General features: G+C 46.6%; 1 protein-coding gene across 1 annotated transcript in view; it reads right to left on the bottom strand.

Annotated features, from left to right (window-relative positions):
- Positions 1 to 1,534: 1,534 nt before the first annotated feature.
- PAPPA (pappalysin 1) overlaps positions 1,535 to 24,922 on the bottom strand; it is a gene marked incomplete at its 5' end in the record, with an annotated part of 138,399 nt that continues 115,011 nt past the window's right edge. Inside the window, 3 exons of the mRNA XM_082695197.1 lie at positions 1,535 to 7,280; positions 20,063 to 20,161; positions 24,814 to 24,885. Of these exons, the coding sequence (XP_082551323.1) occupies positions 7,173 to 7,280; positions 20,063 to 20,161; positions 24,814 to 24,885 (279 nt within the window). The 3' untranslated portion in view covers positions 1,535 to 7,172. The remainder of the gene's footprint in view (positions 7,281 to 20,062; positions 20,162 to 24,813; positions 24,886 to 24,922) is intronic.

The raw sequence follows: 24,922 nt of genomic DNA, 5'->3' as shown, positions 1-24,922 counted from the left end.
CACTGTGGTTTTGATTTGTATTTCCCTGATGCCAAGTGATGTTGAGCACTTTTACATGTGTCTATTGGCCATTTGGATTTCTTCCTTGCAGAAATGTTAGTTCATGTCTTCTGCCTATTTCTTGATTGGGTTAATATAAAAGGATGTAAATGCTGAATGTCCCTGTCTGTTTTGAAGTGAGAAAGGAGTCATTTTCCCATTTGACAGATGAAGCAACTAAAACCCAGTGAACTGTCTCCATTACTGTGTGTGTGTGTGTGTGTGTGTGTGTGTGTGTTTGTGTTAGGGTTAGAGGAGGAGAGAGGACACTAGAATTCCTATCTTCTGTCTACCAAGAGAAATCTCTGCCCCATGACTTCATCTCTGCAGACAAATCTAAGGAGTCCAAAAAGCTATATGAAGACTTTCTCTCTCTTCTCTCTTTGGAAAATATTTGCCTCTTTTCATGAAACTATTCTTTAAATCTTATTTCAGTCTTCATAGTGAATTGAAAAGAACTGAGGAAAATGTTCTCTTTAATCATTAGTTCTCTTTGGAAATAACCATTTGCCTGGCAGCATTTAGCAATGACTTTGATTTTACTCTTTAATGCCTTCCCTCCTGTCTCTCAATGGACTGTGTGCAGAGAGTCCAGAAAACCTACTAGGGGTAGTTCTTGACCTTTCTACTCGTATCCTTTCATATATTCACCTTGATGTCCCCAAACTGCCCTTTTGTGAAGACTCAAAATTTTGAAGTACCAGCAGATCAATACATATTTTGACTGGCCAATAGCTCAGTGTTTGGAAAGCTCTTTACTCCGTGGCCATGCATGCATGAGTGCCTGACTGCTTTAATGCAACTTGGTTTTATTTTCTTAAAAAAATAAAGAGATCTAAAAAAAAAAAAATGTGTATTACAAATAGTTGTCATGAGCAACCCCCATCTCATCATCATCATAACAGGAGTTAATATACTCTGTCTGCTCTAGTTCTAAAAACATTACATATTTATTTAATTCTATCATCAACAACAGCATGAGATGTGTCCTTTTATTATTTCCATTTTACAGACGGGAAAACTAGATCTTAATTGAATAAGTTTCCAAAGATCACATGGCTACTAAGTGGTGATAAGATGAAAAACGAGATCCAGTAGGCAGATCAAAAACAACAAAACTTCTACTTGAGCTGCAGGTTCATTGGATGGACTGGATGACTAAGAGTTCAATGATCAAGAAAAAAAAATGAAAGTAAAGAATATGTTGGAAGTACACTGTTGAAGACGTCATCCAAAAGGATGGATAAAGCTGGTAGTGGTATTTGTTTCAGTTCCCTGAAGACAGAACTTTTTTTTTTTAACATGTGAGAATATTTTGCAGTTTTTGCATATGCAAAGATAGATGTTTTCCAGGAATTGTGTAGAAGATTGGATGTATATTGAATTCAACCTCATGCTACCATTGATCTCATTCAAGGCCTGGGGATTCCCTCTGTATGAGTGTGTCCATAGGAGAGTCAATTTCCCCAACAGACAGAAACCACAGTGCTACATATTGAAGCATACAAGCTATTATATATTTTCATAATATAGAATTTTAAGGTATAGTAATCAACAGTGGCAAAATATTTGTCTTTGACATCATTTTTTTTTTTTTTTTGTGAGATCCAACCTGTAATTGAGACCAGAGAAAACAGTATGGAAAAACAAATCCACAAGAACAGGATAAAAATATCACGAACAGCAAAATATGTCTGAGTATTTAAAACCGTATAGAAAAAATAAATTAGATGAACAATTGTGTAAATATAAATTAAAAAAGATGACATTCTTAATAAATAAAGTTTACTATTTACAATTTTATATATTGCTGAAAGACTTAACTTAGATCCATAAAAACACATAAACAGGAAAAAAAAAATAAAACCCAAAATAGGAGCAGCAAATTTATGCGCGTGAGGTACAGAAAAAGGATTGGAATCGTGTTTTGTTTTTGGTGTTTAGATTTTTTTTCTTTTTTTTTTTTTATAGTAGTAAGCCAGTAGAATTCTCATGAGAACAGATTTTAAGCACTTCAATAGAGAGTCATTTTTTTTGGTTGTTTCCAGAAGGTGCCAAACAGATTTCAACATCATAATAATTAGAAATACCCATAATAATTATAACAATAATAAAAAGGCATAATATGATACATAAATATGGAAGAGCAGTTTGTAATATGAATACATTTTCTCTAGACGAGATCACAGTTTTATTTTGTAAATATTACATTTAAGTATATATATACACACATATATGTACAACTATATATACATGTGCATATATATGTAAATTTATATTTATATATAATATCTTTATATAGATAGATATCTGCGGACAGGTTATTGATTATAGAGACCCAAGAAAGCAACTCAAGAATTGTTCAAAATTCTCCTCACTGACTGCTGGTGTATTAGTTTAAGAAGCCCCGAGTTGTTTGCACTCAGAATGCCATATCTTCTTTTAATCGAACACTTGATGTGGAATTTTAAGTCTGAGAAGGAGGAGGGATTTTAGTGACTCCCTTCCTCTGTGAGGTTGGAAATGGCCCATAAGTCTTGAATAGACCACACAGTAAACTGACTTTTACACTGGAAGATGTAATTGGCTTTTAATCAAATTCTGGAACTGGTAAAGGCCAGAATAGGGGGGAGAAAATCCAATTTGCCTATGAGTGAAATATTCCCAAACACAAGCCTCTCTCTTAAGGTGGATTATAAAATCCAGGAATTCCAGCTTTATTCCTTGAAATAGCAAATGAGCACTCCGTGTCTTTCGTAAATGGCCACTGGGCCCGTGCATTCTTGAAAAGTAACCCACGGACTTTGTGTCTCTCACAGATTGCCACAGCCCCTTTAGAACTTCAGGGCCTCACCATCCCCTGTCATCCCACTGTGAGGTAGGTAAGTAATATCATCCCCATTTTGCAGCTGGAGAAACTGAGGCAAATGGAGACGCTCTTTGTTGACTTGTTCAAGATCACTAGCCAACTGCAGCCTGGCATCAAGAATTCCAGGTTCTTTCCCTGGAGACCTAACTCCTCTCTTGGCTATCTTTACAGTTCTTTGAAAGATCAAACAATCGGTAGGAATTTGGCAAAACTTGAATAAGTTAAAAGAATAGGCTTTTATTCCTTGGTTCTTTAGTTTTTATGGTTGCTGTTTTGCTTGGTTTGTTTTTGTGTCGTTTCTCAAAAACCAGGGGGATTACCTGTCTGGTCATGTAGCAGCTTTTTAGGAAAGTGGACCGTGCAGTGTGATTCTAAGTGCAGTCTTTAGAAAGCCCAGTGCTCTACTGGTAAATACAAACATTTTATAACGTGAAAAGCACAACACACTATGTCCCCTTAATATCAGGTAAAACTGATTTCAAGCCCTCCCCATGCCCTACTACTACCGATTGCCACCAAACATATAGACAAAATGCTCCCCAAACCACAACTACGTATCAAGGGAGAGGATGCCTTATTTCCTGGACTCTACCACAATGCACAGAAAATACCAGCATTATAAAATCCTGCTTTATCTCTCCTGCTAGGGAAATTTTGGTGCTTGTGTCTACCTACTCAGCCTGTAGAATAAAGAGTACCCTTTATGAAGCACAAAAATATTTTTTTTAATTCTTATTTTAAATCATGCATTTTTATTTCCTTTTCATCTCTTTGTCTTCTATCAATCTCTATCTGTACAGCTTTGTTACCATTAATTTCTCCTTTTTATGTTCCCACTTGAAGTAGTTCCAGAAAACAAACAAACAACAACACACACAAAAAACACAAAACCTAAAACGGTTAACTTGGATTTATGGTTTTCTTTCTTCCTTTCCTCCTTCCTGTCTTTTTCTTTCTTTCTTTCTTTTTCTTTTTAAAACACAGGTAAGACCTATCACAAATTGACAGTTACAACCAAGTTAAACTGAACCTGGAAGGGAGGTAGCTGAAATCTGTCTCAAAGAATTATTTTCAACAAATAGCACTTAAGCATGGGCCAAGGTGGGAAAAAGACCAAGAGAACTGTCTAGGCAGTAACTCAACATGCTGAAGGCAGGAGTAGCAGCTGATACCCTCCATCTTCACAGCCCTGCTCTTTATGACCATCGATCACTCCCTTTCTTAACACCCTAATTCAGCCATCAAAATGGACTTCCCAGGGACTGCCTTCCCTTAAGAGGTGGTTGGCACAGAATATGGGGGTAGTACAAGTCCTCTGGGCATGCAGTTAGGGTTGTGGCTTGGAAAGGCTCCCCAAGACAGGGTTTGGAGAACCGTCTACCTCCTCTTTTCTTTCTTGCTGCCAACAGGCTAATACTTCTGCAGACCCAGAACCCCCATCTGCTTTAGGGCCCCTGAGCTGCTGATAGACAACAGGTCAACCTGTCTCCTTGTGAGTACTCCATGATCCTAAACAGGAGATAATTGAAGGGATAAAACAATGAGTTTATTCCCAGAATGAAAAGGAAGCCAGAAATCAGTGCATTGCCTGAATAGAATGAAGTCTCTTTCACTAAGTTTTGAGAAGGGCCTTCCCTGTGGGCATGAGGCTGGCCATTCATCAAGTAGCCTGTCTTGACTAATATCCTTGGCAAATATGAATTTATGAGTAACAGATTTGAATGATGGTCAGGAGGAGACTGGGTGGCTCCTTACTTGACTCAGTCCTTGAGTCGGAAGATAGAAGTCAGCCTCTAGGAAGCTTTGCTCAGCTGGAGAGTGTGGGCACAGACCGGGTGAGAGAAAAGGAAGGAGGAGGATGAGGGTCGGGTCAACTGAAGGGAAGATGGTGAGGTTTTTCTGTGGTTCCTGCAACCCTATTATCAGCGATGGCATCTTTGGGTCTCCAAGGGCTTTTGCACTACTTATTCTTGTGATAGAGCAACTGGGAGGGCCCCCACAGTTACCTTTCTCAGTTCGTGTCTTGTCAGCTACCCACACACGTTGGTAACTCAGCTAGGGCAAGAGAGGGGCATTACTAGTTGGCAAGATTTCTACGGTACTGGAAGGAGTACAAAATGGAATCAGTTCTTCCATTTTTTATGATTATTTTGCTAGGATTGACCCTCTAACTACAAGAAAATGCTCTGGATATACATGAGATATGAGTGTGTAAAAGAAACATAAAGGATTTGAGCCTGTCCTTAACCATGGTGGCAGCCTCTCCATTCTGGAACCTGATCTCAGGGTTTGGAATAGGGTATGAACCATGCAAATCTAAGCCCTACATCCTAATCTGTGGGCACCTGTGCAAAAAGCACCTTGGTATGTTGGCTTCTCAAGTGTTCTTGGTCAGCAGCTTTTGGGAGTATTTTAAGAAGGGTCCTGAAATTATTTTTGGTCCCCATAGGGAAAAGGACTATGACTGACAAACAGCACCTGCCTCATGTGCCAGGAATGAGGAGGGTCAGCATGTATGCCTGGGGTTCCCCAGTCCTATGCTAGACTTTGTTTTGGTTGATTGTTTTCATGAGATTTGAGATGACTTGATTTACAGCAGTCTTTGTGTGATACCCTCCCATTGCCTCACTGTCTCAGTTCCAGGTCTCAGAGATTATGTCCAGCTTGACCATTCTTGCTACCTCATTCTGTATTAATTTATTCCCATATTAATTTGAAAGGAGTGGACAGACAACTGGTGGAACAGGCAAAGAGGACCCCAGTGAGGGCAGGGCTTCCTTGTGCACTGGACTACCTTCCTCTCAACTTTCAGAGGCTAAACATGGGAAAGAGGGACGGATTCACCAACCATAGGTCTGGCTGGGTGTCCTGGTAGCTAGAAGATGACCATGTTGGGTTGGTGGGACTGAGTCTGTGAACTCTTGGGCTTCCCTCTCATGGCCCTTGAGAATACAGTTTAGATGGATCCTACTCAAGATGATTCTCTGTTCGAGAATTATAGCTTCTCAGGGCCACAGTGACGTCCTCAGCACCAAAGCCTGATCTAACCCGGAGGGCCAGGGAAGCTTGGATAAAAATAATAACTCCAGAGTCTGCACTATCCCAGCAGTCTCTGGGTGGCCCCAGCATCACAGACATTTAACACTGGTCCATCTAACACTGGCTCAGACATTCTGGGCTCTCAGTGAGGGTTTCAGCATCTCCAGTCCCTCTACTCCCTTTCAGGATGAGAAGCCCACCCATGGGGGATTTAACTTCTCACCATTGGGGCCAATGAGGATTTATTTCTTGCAGAAGGGCTAAGAAGTGAGGAGCTGTGGGAAAACGTGGGTCACTTTTAAGGCAGACTGTTTGGTTGTGTGGGGTTTTTCCTAACCTGGTCCTACCATCTTGGGGGTACTCAATGTATAGGATAGAGCAGCAGGAAAAGTAGCAGCGAATGTGGTCCCAAGGCAAGACTGGGGGAATGGGTAGGTTCTGGAGGGGTATTATGGCCTCAAGCAGGGGGCTGTTATAATACCTTGACACTGCAACCCTATGCCATTTCCAGCTTGGCCTCAAACCCTGGAGTTGGGGTAAAATTCCCCATGGCAGCAGAAGAATTAGGGGGCTTTGCCTACCTTGGATTCTTTACCTCGTCCTGGGTTCTACTTCCCTAGAAGGTAGGTGGTCAGAGACCATTTCACTTCTAATCCCAAAGGACTGCACGGTTGTGCATGCTCTACATGTTCCAAGCCTCCGAGTGCAAGCTATCTTGACATCTCAACACTTGGCCTTGGCAGTTTCTGCAACTCTCCTTCTCCCAAGGACAGTATTGGCTAGGAGCTTGGGAAAGGAAAGACTGAGTATGTTCCAGTCTCTCTCTGCTCAGTCTCCCAAACTTCCCTCAACGCAGATGTTTGTTTGGGTGCGTATGCATGCGTGTGTACTAACCACATATGTGCACACTCCTAAATATAGAACATGTTTCTTGCTGTGGTTGTGTGACAAATGATGAGAATTGTAGGCTCTGGGACTGCACACTTGTATATGCAATCCATCTAAGACTTTGGGATAGGATTCCATTTCATCATCCAACATGGCGAGACTTGGTTCATGCGCCCCTACTATGAGTCCTTCCTGGGTGAAATTAAAGGCAGACCGGTTGGGTGCTAAGGATCCCTGGTGTGGGGAGGCCATTCCGTTGAGCAGCTGACTGTGAAATCAATACCAAAGGGATGCGGGTCCTGGCGCTGGGAATTCTTTGTGAACTCCTTGTCCTTCCTTAGCCATGGCTGTACCCCCGGAGGTCTTTCCGGCTGTGTTCTTGGGCCTGGGGGTCCCGACAAGCACAGTCACCTTGTAGGTCACAGGACATAGGGAAAGGGGTGACCTGCAGAGACAAAGAAAAAAGAGGTGAGCCAGAGGGTGGGGTCTGATACAGTAATGTTCAGAGAAGCAGTGCAGAGCAGGACAGTGACTGGACTAGGGGGTGGGGGTGGGCAGCAGATTGAAGTTCAAGTCCTACTTCTGCTTCTGGCTAGCCCTGTCATAACTTTTATCAAAATCATTAGAAGAGCAACTTTCATTTTCAAGGGCATTTATGATGGGTCATTCAACTCTGTAAGATAGGTACTAAAACAATCACCTTTTACAGACAGGGAAACTGAGGGTCTCTGAAAGGGGCAGGCAGTTGCCCAAAGTAATAGGTGACAGACATGGTATTTAGTATAGGAAAGCTACTCCTGAGCCCTAGGTTCCCAGCTATAGAATGGGTATCTATCAGCCCTACCTAGCCCTGGGAACTCTAAGGGCTGAAGGAACTCATGGGTGAAAAACTGCAACACGCTGTGCCAGAGCTGGTTGGTGAGATCAGCACAACGGAATATTTAACTTCCAGGGCTGTTGGGGTGGTCAAGTTAAAGAAGGTATATGAAAGTGTCTTTTAAGAAAGACAGACGTGTGCTGGGATTTTTTATTTGGGGAGGCAAGGGTGAAAACAAGAAGAACATGTCCCAGCAAGTTCAGACTGCTTTCCAGGAGCCTGAGCTCTGGGTGGGGGACGTTTCACGTAGAGATTTTGCATAAGGTTTGGTTTGAAGGCTCTCAGGAGCAGATTTTGAGTAAGAAAGGGTTAGAGGTGTACAATGTGGTTTGCTATCCATTAATGTTATGAAAGCTGGGGAAAAATTAGACACACACACACACACACACACACACACACACACACACACACACACAACTTTTTTTAAGTGGGGAGGGGCACCTGGGTGGCTCAGTCAGTTGAGCATCTGAATCTTGATTCAGGGTCTTGGGATCCAGCCCCAGGTAGGGCTCTGTGCTGGGCGTGGAGTCTGTTTGAGCTTCTCCCTCGGCCCCTCCCCCTCCTCAAGTGCACACTCTCATTCTCGCTCTCAAAAGGGAAAAAAAAAAAAAAAAAAACAGTGGGGGAAGAAGCCTGAATTTTGGTCCCCGTCCATCCCTTCACATGCTCTGTGACCTTGAGCTGGCTTTCCTTTCTAGAAACTGAAAGAATAAATGTCTTCTCCACACAGCCGATGACCTTTCCAAAGAGCACACTGCAGTCCCTGCTTGAGCCCCAGCCTGAGCTAACGCAAGCGGATTTCAGATTTCACCTCATTGCATCATGATATTTGCATATAACTTTTCCCAGAGGGTCCCCCATCTGCGCAGATGGGTTTAATGACCTCATTCGCCTCCTGCCTAGGCAGGGTCTCCAAGTGCTCACACCATCCCTGAGAACATCTTTGTTCTCCAAGCTTGTGGACTCATTCTCTGTATCGAACTCTTCTCTCTGCTTCTTGGCCTGTCTGCCTTCCCTCCCTCCCTCTCTCTCTCTCTGTCCTGCAATTTTGCAATAATTGAAAAGGGGAAGATTAAAGTATAAGCCCCAGTTCTCTCACCTATTCCTGTGACCTTGAGCCTGCAAGGATTTCCCCAAGCCTCAGTTAGTTCATTTGTTAAATGGGAATAATGAATGCAAACACCTCTTGAGGTTGTGATCCAGGGTAAGGGAACAGACGAAAACCATGTAGCTCCCAGTTCTTGGCATAGGCTCCTCACTTAGATCAATCAAACGGCAGATATCTCCTCCTTTCTCCCTCAGTGAGGCAGGAACCACATCAGTCTTGTTCTTTCTTGTTTTCTCAGGGCCTGAGCCATCGGATGAATGAATGTCTGTTCATTTCTCCATCTCTTACTGCTCCTTTCACTATACACATGACGAGCACAACTGTGTTCCCTCACATTAAAGTACAGCATTCACAAGAACAGGGAGCATTCTTACAGATGCTCCTTCTATGCCACGCCTGTCCTTCTGCTTAGGACTACTTGCTGTCCCCTGCTCAGGACATTTATTTCCCAGTCATCATGTCTTGGTGGAGGCTGTGCCTACCAATCTAAAGTATGTTCCACAACCTCAGTATCTCTAGGAGAAGCAGAAAATGTTAGAATTGGAAGAGACGGAGAAGGAAATCCCCTGGTCCAAGTGGGGACACCGATGGCAGAGCCAAGTCTAAATCCAGTAACTAAGTTCAAGTGGGGAGGGTACCATCCTGGCAGCCAGGAGGCCTGGATGGGGATCCTTGCTTGACTTGTAGTCACTGAACAATTTGGGGAAAATCCCTCCACTGTCCTGATCCTTCGCATCTACATCTATAAAAGGGCGATTTTTAAAAAAACACTATTTCATATGGTTGCGAAGATCAAACAAGAATACACATCCAAAAGCCCTAGGAGATGCCTGACACGGGGATGCTGAATCAGCTCTCATTTCCATCTGGGGACAGCCATCTGGGGACACCTCTGCTGCCTGCTGTCCCTCTCTTCCACGTCCCTGACTTTAGCAGCTTCTTTGTCCTCAACTCAACCCATCACTGTATCTGTTCTCGTCTCCTGCCCTTGCCCACATTCTAGCATTAGAATGATCCAGTCACCTCCTACGTCCTGTGCACAATTCTCTCCATCTCCGTGACCCCTCAGAGATGGTTTCACTCTGATTTAGTGCACATGCTGTCTGCTCTGCCGCACATAGGCAAAAACTGAACAGATCTCTTAGAATAAGACCCAAAGTCCTTACCATGAAATCAAGGCCCACTTCTCAGACCTCTCCTGGTCCCTTCTCCCCCTCACTCTCGTGGCTTATTTACTTCTTGGTTCCTCAAATATTCCAAGTGTTTTCCTACCTTTTGGGCGGGGGCATAATCAAAACTTTATTGAAAAACTGAAGTAAGAGATCACTCTTGTATACCTTACAAAAGCATAATTACATTATGTTGGGATTTTAACTGGAATTACTGAACTGACAAAGCTTTCTGGGATAGAACCCACATTCAGGAGGTTGTGTAGATCATTAATGTTGCTTCGTCTTCTGTGAGTCTGGCCTTTCCTCTGTCGGCTGGCCAAACACCGTTGACCAGCCCACACAAAGAACCACCCTCTGGCAAGTGTCCAGCCATTTCCACGCCTCTGCCCTCAGTGCTCGTGCCTGGGCAGCTCGTCTTCCACGCTTCACGTCTCATCTCAGATGTCACCTCCCCCCACACTGGTCTGACCAAAGATGGCGCCGTCACCTACGTGCCACTTCAGAGCATCCCATGGAAGCCCTTCTTGTCCTAGAATGCTCTGTACTTGGATGCCAGCTCCACTGGGGGCAGGGGGCCTATCTCTTACTGACCCAGGACTTTATATGTCACATAACAGGCACTCGGTGGACCCATGAACGGAGGAACAAATGAACGCAAGCATACATACCCAGAACACAAGGTAGGGAGCCTCCGCTCTTGCCCTTGCTTACTGTGTGACTACATATAGGTTACTTCCTTTCTCTGGGCTTCAGTTTCCCTACCTGTACACTAAGATTTAATTTTAATGGTCTTGATCTTCCCACCGTCCAAAAATCCTTCTCAGCCTGAGCAAAAAAAAAAAAAAAAGCAGAAGACCAAAGGTCTGGCCAGAAAGGATACAGGACTTGAGCCTTTCTCTCACAAACCCTGTCTTGCGCATTCCCCTTTCTGCCATCCCCAGTTCCTTCAGCTTCTCCAAAGTCATCAGCAGGGAAGGCCACACCACCAGTGAGCTTCTCTGGCCGGTCTGGCCAAGTGTGCGTGATATGACCGTCTCTTCCCTCCCTCGGTTAACCCAGGCAGTTTCAACATTCTCCCAAAGAAACATGTCTGGAAACTGAGGGAAGGAACCCCAAGTCAGAATATAACAGAGTCTGGAAGGTCTGGTCTCGGGAGGTGGATCTGTAGCCTCCCTATCCTCCCTGCCTGCTTGTACACGCAGCCGCCTCTCCTGAGTTCTTGCTAGGAGTTTACTGGGGAGACAAGCCTGGGTTCTGGTGGGGGCTCCATACAGGCACTGCTTGGCTTTTGGCAAGTCCTTGGCCCACTGGGGACTCGGTCTCCCCACCCGGAAGGCAAGAGTCCTTGGAAAAACCTCGCTGCATTCTGGTGAGGAGCCAATGCAGTAATGTCTCCAAACAGCTCACAGATGTCCTCATGCAGAGGAGATGGACAGCGTCTTGTTCTGGCCACCTGCCGGCCTCTCGAGTCTTAGCAAACTGCCTGTTCAGAGCCTGCCCCAGGGTCTCCTCTTGTCACAAGCTTCCTCCCTGATCAAGGGCCTGCGAGTGGGAGCAGAAGGATAGAGACTAAAGCAGCTCTAGCCACTTCCCAGGTATTCCTTAGTCTGGCCTGGAAGAAGCAGGTGCACACCTGTGAGCACCACTTTAAAACACACACACACACACACACACTGCACACTTGTGAACACCACTTTAAAACACACACACACACACACACACACACTAGCACTTCCAAGGGCCTTTCACGTGCCAGGTAATTCCTACCTGCTAGCTATTTCTGCTGCGCACAACCCCATGAGGCTACTGTTGTTAGCGACCCATCTTGCAGATGAGAAAATTGAGGATTCAGAATGTTTAGAACAAACGAACTTGCCCCAGGCCTCATTACCCATCAGTAACTAGCTGATGTAGGATTCTAAAGTCCACTCCAAACACTGAGAGCTTTTCAGCCAGCGAGAGTAAGAAGGCTCCTCCTTCACAACCTGGCTGGGCTGACTGCGGCTTTGTCTTTTTACAGCCAATAGCCTTTTATCCCTTTATTATGTGCCTGGCTGAGTTAACCCAGTGTCCATTATCTCACTCACTCTTCTTGGCAGCCCTAATAAGGTAGCTATTCTTGCTAGCCCCGTTTTTTCATTCTCGGAGGAAGGTAAGAGGCATGGAGGTAAGTCACTCGGCTGGCAGGTGGCCTGTGATCTGAATCCTTGTTTGTAACCACTTCTTGGTGCTGACCCCCCGGGAGCCAGGGTTCCCTTTTGACAGAGGAAGAAACTGAGGCACAGAAAAAAGGGCCACATCCTGGTAAAGTCAGCTCTGAGCCCAATTCCCAGATTCCCTGATTCCCCAAGCAGCTTCCCACTATCTCCCCCAGATAGCCTCCCAAAGAAACCTACCACCCACAGCACAAACGCTGTGGTGGCCGGTTTACATCTGGGATTCCCAGCACCATGCGGCTAGGCTATCCCATAAATGGCTTGGCCACCCACTCTAGGATTCTGTCAATAAGCCCAGGTCAATGACTAAAGGCCGGGATTCTCTCCTTTTTTTCCCTCTGTGCCGGAGATGGTGCTCAGGCACAGGGGTTGCTCCTCTGGGTGAGTTGCCCAAGATAACACCTCCATCTGTGTGTGTGTGTGTGTGTGTGTGTGCAGCTCAGGAATGCAGCCCAGGCAAATCCACCACAAGGCCCTGGCTGCAGGTCCTCTGATGCTGGGAGGCAGGCAGGGGCGGGACTCTGACTCAGACTCAACAGGGAGGTCACAAGCAGAGTATGTGCCCTGTGGGGAGCAAGATGTATCCTATGCCAAATGTCAGAAAGCCTGACTGTCCGTCCGCCCACTGTGGGAGCTTGGGCAGGTCATTCCACCACTCTGAGTCCCAGGGACTTCATCACATTAATGGAAAGGTTTAATGAGATCAAGTAGATCAAGGTGTGATGTCAAGTACAAGGACTCCTTGTGAGCTCCTTGGAGGTAGGATCGATACCAGCCTGGCACAGGGCATGGAGGAGTCCGTAAGTGCAGAAGCTTGTTTCAATGTGGATCGGGGAGCGCAAGGTGGAGAAAAAGGAACGAGATTTGGGGTTGATTCCTTTCCCTGTTGGTGACTTAGTGTGTGCTCTTAGACAAGTTCCTTTCCTTTGGGGGACTTCAGTCTCTCTATTTATAAAATGAAGGTAGTAATAGTCCTGCCCATTGGAAATATTTGAGATAAAGCATAAAATTCAAAGACAGCACTTAGCATGGTTCATGGTATATAATGTATGCTCAGGAAACGGTGGTGACGGTGGTCATGATGATGTTGACGATGGTTATGAGGAAGGTAACTCTGGGTCAGATGAAAACGAGTGTCTAATTCAGCCACATGGAAAAGTCAAAGCTACACCTCAAATAGGGAAAATCACAACACTCCAGAAGTCAGTGATTTTTGGGGACAAGGAAGAGTTAGTGCAGTCTGTTTAGTCATCTTCCTGTTGTCTTTTACGAATCTTCCAAGGTAAATATGTCCAGCCCCTCTTCCACGAAGCCTTCTAGGATCCTCTAGACTAGTTCAGTGCTTAGAATCATTGAACACTCCTGCGCTCTGTGGATAAGGCTCAGATTCCCCGGCTTGGTTTAAAAAGCCTGCTCAAGGCTCATTTTCTTACCTCTTACTACTTACATCCCTTCTCATTCTGTGCTCTAGCCACAGGCAGGGAATTGTGGTCTCTTGAATATGCTTCCTTATGACAGGGCCTTTGCACAACCTGTGCCCTCTGCCAGAAACACTCTTTTCTCTCGCATCCTAATCTCTGGTCCTCCACCCCCCGACCCCTTTTACCTAGCTAAGACCTACTATGCTTTTCATGTCTCACCTTGGGTGTTTCCTTCTGCAGGAAGCTTTGTTGACTCTCCTCACTGGCTCTATCTCTGTTCGCACTTAATATACTGTAAACATGTGGCCACTAGTTCACAAGACATGAACATAGCATGGCTGAGACCAGGTCCATCTTGCTTATGGCCTAGAACAGTGTCTGTCACATAGCAAGTGCTCAACAGTGGGGTACTTCGGAACGAGGGCTACATTATACAATACAATAATGTATTGAACAAACAGATGCACATTCTTGACCTCACAAAATTTCCATTTGGTCAGCAAGGGGGTAGGGATTATGAGATAATAAATACATTTTTCTAGTATAAGCCAAGGTGATCAGGGCTATAAAAGAAAGAAAAGCGGAATCCAAAACAAATGGGTACATGAGTGCCAGGGAAAATGTAAGGTGGGTGGTCAGGATGCAGTTCATTGAGAACTTGACACTGGGGCAAAGACTTGGAAGAGGTGAGGGAATGAGTCATGTGGATGAATGGAGAAGAATGTTCTCGGCTAAGGGAGGAGCCAGTGACAAAGTCTGTAAGATAGGAGGACACCTGGCTGGACCACTGGAGTTAAGTGAGGGAAGGTACTGATAGGAGGGGGTAAGGTCAGAGAAGGGTTGGGGGGAGGCAGAACACACGGCCTTATAGACCATGGGGAGGCCTGGTTTTCAGTCTGAGAGCAATGGGGAGACACTTGAAGGGCTTTCCGCAGAGGTGTGAGACCACCTTGCTTTAGGAGGTAGACTTGCTTTAGGAGGACCATTCTGGTTGCTAATTTAAGGTCTAACAGGCAATGATGGACATCACCAGCTCTGCAGCCTAAAACACAACCCTTTAGTTTGGACCAGCCAGCAGTGTGGAAGGCTGCCGTTAAGCTAATGATTGTTAGAATGATCGGACTCCTTAGACCACTGGGCTATGTTGGGGTCTAATGTCCTTTCCTATAAACCCCGTTTTCACTTAGATTTAGCAAATAAATATTACAACCCTACACTTAATGTCATCAGTTAGGCATGCCGTCTTGTGCTGAGACATTTCTGGGATTCATTTCTCCCTAATCTTTACTGGCCCCTGACCCCAAATAACCTTCAGGTTCTCACCAATGCCATGCGGAGAATCCTTAGACATCAGTATCCTCCAAATGTCAACAGATAAAAGCCACAGGTGAGCCGGGCCTGCCCAGGGTCACAGAACTAAGTCACAGAGCTGGGACTACACCCCAACTTCCCAGACATCATCCAGAATCAGTCTCTTAGCAGCTGTCTAAAACACGACCAAAAGTAGTGTTCCAGGCCACCCCGCCTTACAAAACCTTGCTATGTTGAATGGATTAAGGCTGTTTCCCCTTCTTCCCTTAAAGCTCCAACACATGCTTCCTTAGGATGATTCCAGTTGTGAATGAATTTTTTCATTGTTGCTACGAGGGTAAATCATTGAAGCAACCATTCTGGAAATCTGCTCTGTATTCGAGACTCCTCAAGGCTCCAACAGGAAAATAATAAACTGACATGCTGAGAAGCTGGGTCCTGCCCCTTCCTGTCTGCCTCGCGCTGCAGACAGGTGTCTGGATGGGAAAACGGGCACCCCTGTCAGACGGAGTTTCCTGCACTGTCTTGCTCTTGTCTGCCAGCCGGGCCCAGGTCACCCCACGGGGCAGATGTGGGGAACAGCTGGTGTCTGGACAAACAAGGAAGGAAGGATGAAGGGAGCAGACAGACATCATTCTGGGCCAAGTGACCAGGAGGCCCGAGCCCCGGAGACTGGGAAGAGGTTAAGTTAGAGATTTGGCTAGAAGGACGTCTGGGAGAAGATGCTGTGTGCTTGCCCCTTAGCCTTGAGTTCACACCCGCGACTCCTGTCCAGGCGAACGAGGAAGGGAGAAAGTCCACCCACCAGGGGAAGGGCAAAATGCCTGGGCAAGATGCAAGTTCGAGGTTTACGTCGAGCTGTAAACAGCTCGATGTTTACAACGGGGGTTAGAGGTGACTGCCTCGTGGCTTAGGCTCACGAGGTTCCCCTCTCAGCTCTACTACTTGCTGGCCGTGGGACCTCAGCCCTTCTGAGCCTCAGCGGCCTTGGCTATAAAATGAGGACAACAAGACACCACCTACAAGAGGGCGACTGTGATAGGAAAAGAGATGACACATGCAAAAGCAGTTACCACGATGCTTGGCGTATCGCGAGCCCTCCATGAACAGGAGTGATCGTCGTTCGGAGCCCGGAAATCCTAAATCCTACACTCAGCTCTGCCCCCCCCGTACAAGTGAGTTCACTTCTCTGAGCCTCCACGGAGTCTACCTTGTCGGGTTTTCCTGGGGTCTCAGAGTGAGACAAGAGGCACAGAGACTCCCAACCATGGCCAGGCACATAGTATGTGCTCCGCTAGTGACATGACCGTCACTGAAGAAGGTGCATGAAGCCAATCTGCCCTCTCAGTGAGCTTCTGAGTGCCAGGCTGTGTTCCCCGCGGGCAGGGAACTCCCCACGACGGGTACCCCGGGGCCAAGAGTTCAGGCAGGAACTGACCAGGCCCAGCAGTACAGACCAGAGAATGAGAGGACGGAAGCCAGCCTCTGGCCCCTCTCCTGCCGCTAAGAGGCTTCCTGCTGGGGAAGCTGGAGACAGAAACCAGGACTTTTTTTCCACTCAGAGGAAACTGCTGTCTGGGACGTCAGGGATGGCTGGCAAGGCTGGGCGTCTCAATGACTCCCCACCCTGTCTTTGCTGCTGGGAAAAGCTGCTTCCACCTTTGCCAAGGGGAGGGGTCCCCTATCCAAGGTTCCCTGGCAGTCGGGGCTCCCACCAGAACTGGGAGGGTTAGGCCCAGGCACACGGAGGACTCAGCCCCCTGCACAAGAGCGAGCTGGGCTCTCGCCTCAGGCAGGCCTGGGGTTCGCGTTTGGACCTCGGCACTTGCGGCCAAGTGAACTCAAGCCCATCCTGCGAGAGCTCTGAGCCCACACTGGCTCACCGGGGCATGGGGCCTGACAGTGACCTGTCGGAGAGGCCACAGGGATTCAAGAAGCTGACGGAGGACACATGTCTGGCAGGATGTCTGAGAGCCACAGCAACTCACGGAGGGGTGACTCTTTCCTTCTCTGTTTCTCCACCTGCCGTCTCTGTCTCAGTAAACCAGCTACGGCGGGAAGTGGAGCTGGGCGGGTGTTAAAGAGAGTGTGTTGAAGCATTCAAGAAGCGGGAGCCTATTTAGAAGTTAAACTGGGGAATTTAAACGGTAGGAAGTATGAGCTTAATCTGAGATCCCTTTCTCCTCCGGAAGTCAGACTCCCAGGAACCTCAAATCCGAAGAAAGCCTCCAACGCTGTGAGTAACGAACAACTCTGGCAAAGCCATAGGTACCAGAAGAGAAGCGGGAGGCCCGGTCACCCCCACTTCCCACGCAGTGCCACAGGCCTCCCCGGCCTGTCTTCAACCACCACTCACCCTCTCCAGGAAAGCTACTCACTCTTCAGGGCTCAGTGTAAACATCGCTTCCTTAGGGAAGCCTTTCCTGACCTTCACACGGGTCTCCGTAACCTCCCGCACCTTTCCTTTACTGCCCTTGGACAAAGGCACTACAGTGCCTGGCTGGGCATCTCATCACCTAACGCCTGGCTCCCCTAACAGCCCGTGAACTTCACAGGGGCAGGTGCCAAGTCTGTCTGGACTGGGCCCCGGGTACACAGCTCGGTACAGTGTTGAGCCCTCATAGACGCTCAAGGATCACGCATCTTACTGCGGGAAGGAAGCCTGGCTCTCTGCATTCCGCAGCCCGGGCCGACAAGGAGGATCACCAATGTAAAGTGGAAGAAGGGGATCTTTTCACCCCCAAAGCCAAAATTACATACATAATGTGGATAGAAAAGGAAAGAAAGGAAAAAAAAAAAAAAGACTAGGAAGCATATTCAGAACTGGCAAAGAACGAACAACTCTGGGTCCCTTCCTAAAGAGGCAGCACCTAAGGGCCGGGACACGTCTGAAATTGTTGCAACGGAACCCAGAAGGAGCAGAGGGTCCAAATGGCCATTTGGTGTACATAGATGTTTTTTCAAGTGACTGTAATCATTTGGAATCTGCACCTGAAGCTCAGTCTCATGACTTCATGTTCCTACCACGCGCTCTGTAGAAACAGCAATCCATTTAAGGAAGTCTCCCAATAAAAATAAATTAGTTTTTTTTTTTAATGTTTTTGTATATAAAGTTATAGTTCATAGGAAAATTCTTTTAATCGGAGCTGCTCTTGCTCCAACGGATGGTGTCACATGACTACTTCGTCATAATTCTACCCAAACTTCTCTTTAAAACACACACTTCATTGTCCATTCACTTTCGAAAACAGACGCCGACAAATGAAACTGACGCTATTGTACTCTGTATTCATCTGGGACCAGACGTCAAGAGCCTTATAAATGCTCACACCTTTTATCCTAGTCATTTCAGTTCTAAATAGCAATTGTGAAGGAACAGAGCCGGAGAAATATTTACCTGCAAAGATATTCTCCAGCCTGATTATTTATCATGGTGAGAAACTGAAATAACCCACAAGTTAGAAAGAACGGCCCAAGGTGAGTCGTTCCACAGATCATGATCCATCACAACCCTCTAATAAATAACAACAGAGCAAAAACGATCACCAGAAAGTTTATAATAATATCAGATCATTCTTCTGTATACGATTTCCTGTGCTAAGGCAAAACGGAACAACACAGGATCCTGCACTAGAAATGCTGCGAGGTACACACAGGCACAAATACCCACACGCTTACACCCACACACACAGTAAGATACGGCAGAAGGCAAAACAATGGCTGCTTCTGGGATGTGAGAAAAGCAACGATTCTGTTGTTCTCTCTGCTTTCTGGATTTTCTAAAAAGTAGAGTCTGTGTGGTTTTATAATTGGGAGAAAGATAAAATTCATTAATAGGAAATGAATTTTATTCTACTGTATTTGAGCAGAAAGTATTGACTTTTGGTGTTTAATACCTAAATCAAGGGAGGGGGCAAGTGGGCTGAAGGGTTGCCCATACAAGACCAGCTGACCCCAGGGAGCCCCAGCAGCCCTGGTCATCAAAGATGCAGTCTGACTGTGCTCCTTAGGTCTTGCCCTGTCCATCCCCGTATGCTAAGGCCAGAACCTCTTTCCTAAGGAACTAACTCTTTTAAGGATGGTGCAACATAAAGGTACTTTGAACAAGCCAGAAACCTTGCTCTGTTTCTATCACTCTGCCACCATGGACAAATCAGTTTTTCTATAGGGGCCTCAGTTACCCCATTAGGAAGTGAGAAGTTTGGACCCGATAATCACCGACAGCACTCCCGCCAAGACAGACTATGACCGGCCTCAGAAACACCATTCCCCTTTCTTTAAGGAGAGAAATATTAGCTCAAAAGACTTTTTGGCTCAGATTGTAGATGACTACAAAACCAGAAATAGCTCCCCATTAACTCATTCATCACCAGAGCACTCCTCAACCCAGGCAGCCAGTCTGACCACCTCTCCCCGGCTCTCGGCTGGGGTCCCAGCTCTCATCAGGAAGAAAGTGGGGGTGGTCACTCTTCCATGAGTAGTGGGTATGCGCCCTAGTCCAATGTTTTACTCGAGACACCTGATTCACTCCTGCTAAACTCTAATATGCAAAGGAAGAGAATCACAACCGAGACCACACCCCCTAATTTTACAAAGAGATTATAAAATAATCAAAGGCTACGTCTTACCTTGGTAGCAATGTCCCATCTTCTCTCTGCCCCTATATTTTAGCCATACATCCCAAAGATACAAGTTCTCTCTAGGATTTTACAAGCAAGTCTCTTGCCCCCAAAGCTTTTCCTGGCCACCTTCCTGCTCCTTCTCCTCCCTTAAGTTTCAGTTTCAATGCTGATCCTCTGGTAGAGCCTTTCTCCAGCCCCTGGCCTGGGCCCTCCCAGTGCTCTATCCTTCCCTTCTAAAAGTATTGATTATACTTATATTTGTCTGCTTCCATGTCTGGCCCCAAGCTCTGAGGGTAAGGAAACATCTGCAAAGATCAGTCCATGATATTAGCTCAACTACTGCCTCAAAGAATTAAAAGAACGTAATGCCTCACAGCTTGGGGGCACATGCTGACGCTGCCAGGACAATGGGTTGTGCAGGGGGCTCCAGGCTGGGAAGTGGGAGAGGCCAGCTGGAGGTGCTGCCGGCGGGGGTTAGGGGGGTGGTGGTGGTGTGTTACCTTCTTGGTCTTCACCGTAGAGGCACAGCAGTCCCCACCATCGTAGTTGCAGAAGGCTCGGTTGTTGATGGCATCACAGTAATTGTCTCCCATGAAGGGCTGCAAGGGGGGAGAGAGGCAGAGGAAGGTGGCCCGTTAGCATCCTATATTAGGTGGGGGGATAGCCCGGTCATTGTTCAGCTATCTCTCATCCTTTTGAAAACCCCTGTAGACCACCTACCTGGCTTCAAATGCCAACACCCCCTTGGCCAAGTTATCACTTCCGCCATTTGTAAAGACCTACCTAGCCAACTTTTCCCCAACTCAGCTGGGGCTGCACCGGTGGACACTTGTAGGCTGGGGTACGCAAAGCCACGGGAGAGATCACTTACATCTCTCTAAGGTCGGGCTCAGTTTTACTTGAAGAAATGAGGAGAAAATCTGAGCAGACTTTCCCTACTTTTCCCAGTAGTAGGTAATGAAAAACATAATTTATGGTACAATATAAACAACGTAATCTGCCCAAAAATTGTCAAGATTAAATGTAAGAACTCATCAGAATTTGACACAATGGTCTTTGGGCTCCCTCTTCTCTAGCACTGGAGTGGAGATGCGTGAGGTCACATGCTTTACATGTTTGTCATCTTCTTTGTTCTCCAAATAACATGTGAGGTAAGCACTGATATTCCCACTTTTCAGATGAAGATTCTGAGGCTCAGAGCGAGACAGGGACTGAGCCCAGATCAGCCTGGCAGGGCCAGAGCAGTGATTTAAATCTAAGTTGACGTCCTATCTTTTCTTTGCCATTCTGGTCCACAGCTAGCACATACTGATGTGTTGCTTTTCTTCCCCATGCCCCTCCAACTCTGTGGTACCCCAAAGATGAGGAAAAGATGACAGAGTTAAGTCATTACCGGTCTGAACCCAGAGTAATCATATGGGAAAGTCAGGAGTGTCTGCAAACCCCCTGATACTTTTTGTCCCTATAAGCACTAAGCACACTGTTTATTCTAATGTTTGTTTATGAAGCTCCAGCTGGTAGAAGACTGTGAGCTTGCTGAACACAAGGGCAATATCCAGTTCCTCTTGGTCTCCCTATTACCTAATTTAATGCTGGGTGCAACCTAATTTAATGCTGGGTACAACTCTTAGTGATGTTTTTGAAATGGCATAGGGGCATATTGTATTGACACAGTGGAAAGGTAGTTGTGAGGGGGTTTAGAAAATCTGGGGTCTAGTCTAACAAACCTCAACCAACTGGAGGGGTTCCTTGGTGATTTTGGTTAAGTAGCTTATCTTTTCTGGGCCTTGAGCATCCCAGTTGTGAAATAAAGAGACAGGATTAGTCCATTGGTTGCTCAAAGCAATAAGCATACCCCTTCACCCACCAAAAGCAATACAGTGTGACCCTTTAATATAGAAGGCAGGGAAGGTAAGACGTCTCTGATCAAAGTTCACGTTGGGCTCTCTAATACTTGCTGACTCACTGATGGGAAAGATGTCATCACTTGGCTAAGACCACTGCATCTCAGCGCAACTCCTGCGACCCAATGGTCTTTCCTTCCCGTCCGGACTATCACGGAGAGAGCCAAGCTCACAAGGAGTCCCTCCCACGTGGCATCCCTGGCTTTTTCATCTCTGCGTCAGATTCACCCAGGCTTTGTGCTCCCAACTCACAATGCCAGATTCCATTTCATCACTATCCTATTAGGGTCTTAAAAAAAAAAAAATAACTTAGCAAGGCAGAACCAAGAACAGGCAACAGCTATGCCCAAGTGTCTATGTGCATACGTGCATGGCTGTGAACACAAGTGTGACTCTGATGGGTATTTGCCGTAATGGAATTATTACATCCATATCTGAGCAGAGAGGCACAAACAACTAAGGATAAGCTCTTGGTTTTGCTCTGTGCCCGAGGAGATTGTGGGACCTGTTCTTCATGATCTTTCTTCTATCCTATAAAACAGAGTAAGGAAGGAAACCAAATGTCCCTCAGAATGAAAGGAACTGGCTTGGTAAAAGGAGTAGCTGGGAAAGGTGAGGAAGAAGAGAAAAAAAATAAATGAAACTTTTTTTTCCCCCTGAAAAAAACCCTCCAGTCCCCTCACCAGCTACCCTTCACCCCTCTCCTGCAGCCACACCCTTGCCTCCATCCGCCCCTCAACCCATCCATCCTGTACTTAACCACATTCACTGAACGCTTAGTACAGGTCACATGTTGCACCGCAGACAAAGATAGGACAGTGAGACGGAGCTCATACTCCTTCAGACCTCACACTTCAGTGAGGAGACTTTAATCAAATAATCACACATCTAATTGGCCAATTTCATCTCTGATAAGAGCGACAGAGGACAGGCACCACGAGGCTGTTAAAGAGTAAGAGGACTAGACCTCATCAGGGAGCTCCGTGAAGGTGTCCCTTGGGAAATGACCTTTCTGCAGAGATCAGGAAGATGGGCAGGGGTTAATTAGAGGAAGGTGGAGAGCGGAGGATTTCGAGAGGGAGCGAGTGACATGTGAAAAGCTCCGCCACTGAAGGGATTTTTCCCATCCCTGGTACTTCTCCTGGCTACTGCTCCTACTACTGTGTTCGGGCGAGCAGCTCACCCTTCGGGATCTAGTTCCAATCTCAGACCCCTGAAATGCCTTCTCTGAGCCCCCCAGGATGCTCTGTGCTTCTTGTACTTGGTCTGGTTACAGCTCTTGGTCCATAGTTTAGAATTCTTTAATTGTCTACCTCCTTCATTAGACTGGGAGTTCCCGAGGGACAGGACTGCGTGTTGTCCATATCTGTAGCCTGGACTCCCTAGCAAAACGTGGGGTGATTTGAGCAAAACTTCACCATTTGTGTTCATTCAGTCAAACAATTCAGTTCTTCATGGACAGATATGTGGACGCGTGGATGCACAAGGGACAAGAAGACACCGTACGTCTGGACTCAGGAAGAAGGAGGGACACAGTGACTGTTCTCACTTGACTAAGGTCACTGTGTTTCCAGAACCTTGAGTAGTGTCAGGCCCCTAAGAGGCATCAGTGAGGCTCTGATGTACGAAAGAGTGAAGGGACCACTTTGGACACAGCTTGGGGTAGAGCGCTCGGGAGTCCCAAAACCCTTCCTCAGTCCTGGCTAACTCCAGACATTCCAGGTTGATGGCTCCTGCCTCCACCCAGCATTGGTATCTCTCCCAGGCATTCCTTTCCGCCCCAGACACGAGGCAAACTCTGAGCTTTAAGTTAAGGAGGAGAGGAGATCACCTGCAAGGGCAAAGGCGATAAGCATCGTTGGCAGGACTCAGAGCCTGACAGGTGAGGGTCTCCTAGGCCCCGGTGCTGAGTCAAAGGAGGGATCGAATTCTGCTGTCACACTGGCTGCCCAGACTGCCGACTCAGCAGAACGAGGGCCCCGGTAATCCAAGCTTCCTTTCCTCCAAGCGTTGGACTGATCCAGAGAGATGGAAGGAAGCAATAGCCACAGCGCCCTGGCCTTGGTTTTGGCCATTCCCAGCTGAATCTTGGGAGAAGGCGGGGGGAGGGGGGAGCTCTTAAAGACTACAGTGTCGAGTGCCCTTAGAAGATGCCACGTGGAGCCCCTAGTCCATACACAGAATGCAAAGTTTGGTCCAGGGCCTGTCTTGACGGGGGTGATTCATGGATGGGAGGTGGCCTCATGGAGGAGAAAAAGCACCAGCCTAGAGTCAGGAGACCCAGGTTCATAATTTGGCTCTGTGGCTTTAATGCTGTGCAATCCTGGGCCAGTCCATCGCCTCTCTGATCCTCCTTTCCCACTCCGTATAACCATTGATTAGGATTCGATCACGCTAAGAATCCTTCCCGTTTGAGTATTCCATCAAATTTCAGATCTGGCTACAGCTTTAAAAAGTCAGGTTTAGATCATCTTGAAGAGCATTTCTGACTCTGACATTCCAAGAATTTCATCAAATACAAAGTTTTCTAGAGTGCAAACTAGTCCCTTTCACCTGCATTTTCCTGAGTGGGCTCTGGAGCGGGGGGCAGACCACAAATATTTGTGCCTCCACCTGGATGTGATTTGGGGCCTCCTTTTCATTGTCAGATGAGAAGACCCACGGGGGGCATGAGGTACACAGAATATCTCCTAGTTCCAGAGGCAGTGTGACCCCTTGAGAATACAGATGACTTTCTAAGTACTCTGCCCCTGTGCCTTCCCAGGCTGGCCACTGAGACAGAGAGACAGATCTCCATAAAGCCAAGCGCCAGGGAAAGGTTCAACTGTGAAGTCAGAGAGGATCTTCCTGTTCAGCTCTGTGGTAGGGTCTAAAGTAGCCATACTGCTTCCCGGGTTGAAGAGTGAGTGAATGACAAATGTGTGGCAAAAGGAAGTGACCTGCAAGTAATGGTCAGCAGTAAAGTAGGAACTGGAAAGGGGGAAAAAAAAAAAGCCTCCTATGGTTCTTTAAACATTAAATCTGATCATTTGGGTCAAATGCGTGGTATGTTATAGATGCAAAATCAGGATGACCTCCGTCCCTCCCACAGGCAGCATCATGTTGAACATAAGCTGAGTGAGCAGGAACGCCTTGGAATCCTACTTTTGTTATCCATGAAATGTATTTCTGAGTATGTTTGTTGATATCTCCATGCCTCAACTCCCCCATCTATAAAATGGGATTGCTCAATCAGCCTATTAAAGGGCTATTCACAGCACTTTGTAGGCAAAGTGAGTGGAAGCCTGATCAATGTAAGACCAGTGATCAGGATGTTAACAACAAGAGGATCACTTCTAGGGACTCACCTCACAGCCTTTGACACAGTGAATCAGGGCGGGATGAGGATACCACTTGAGACCAGCCGTGCAGACAACTCTCTGCAGAGAGAGGGAGAGAGCAGTCAGATGGGTTTGG

Source organism: Mustela nivalis (genome assembly GCF_964662115.1).
Source record: "Mustela nivalis genome assembly, chromosome: 13".
In the NCBI taxonomy this organism is placed as follows: domain Eukaryota; kingdom Metazoa; phylum Chordata; class Mammalia; order Carnivora; family Mustelidae; genus Mustela; species Mustela nivalis.
Note: the sequence above shows the minus strand (reverse complement) of the source record. Positions and strands in the feature narration are given on the sequence as shown.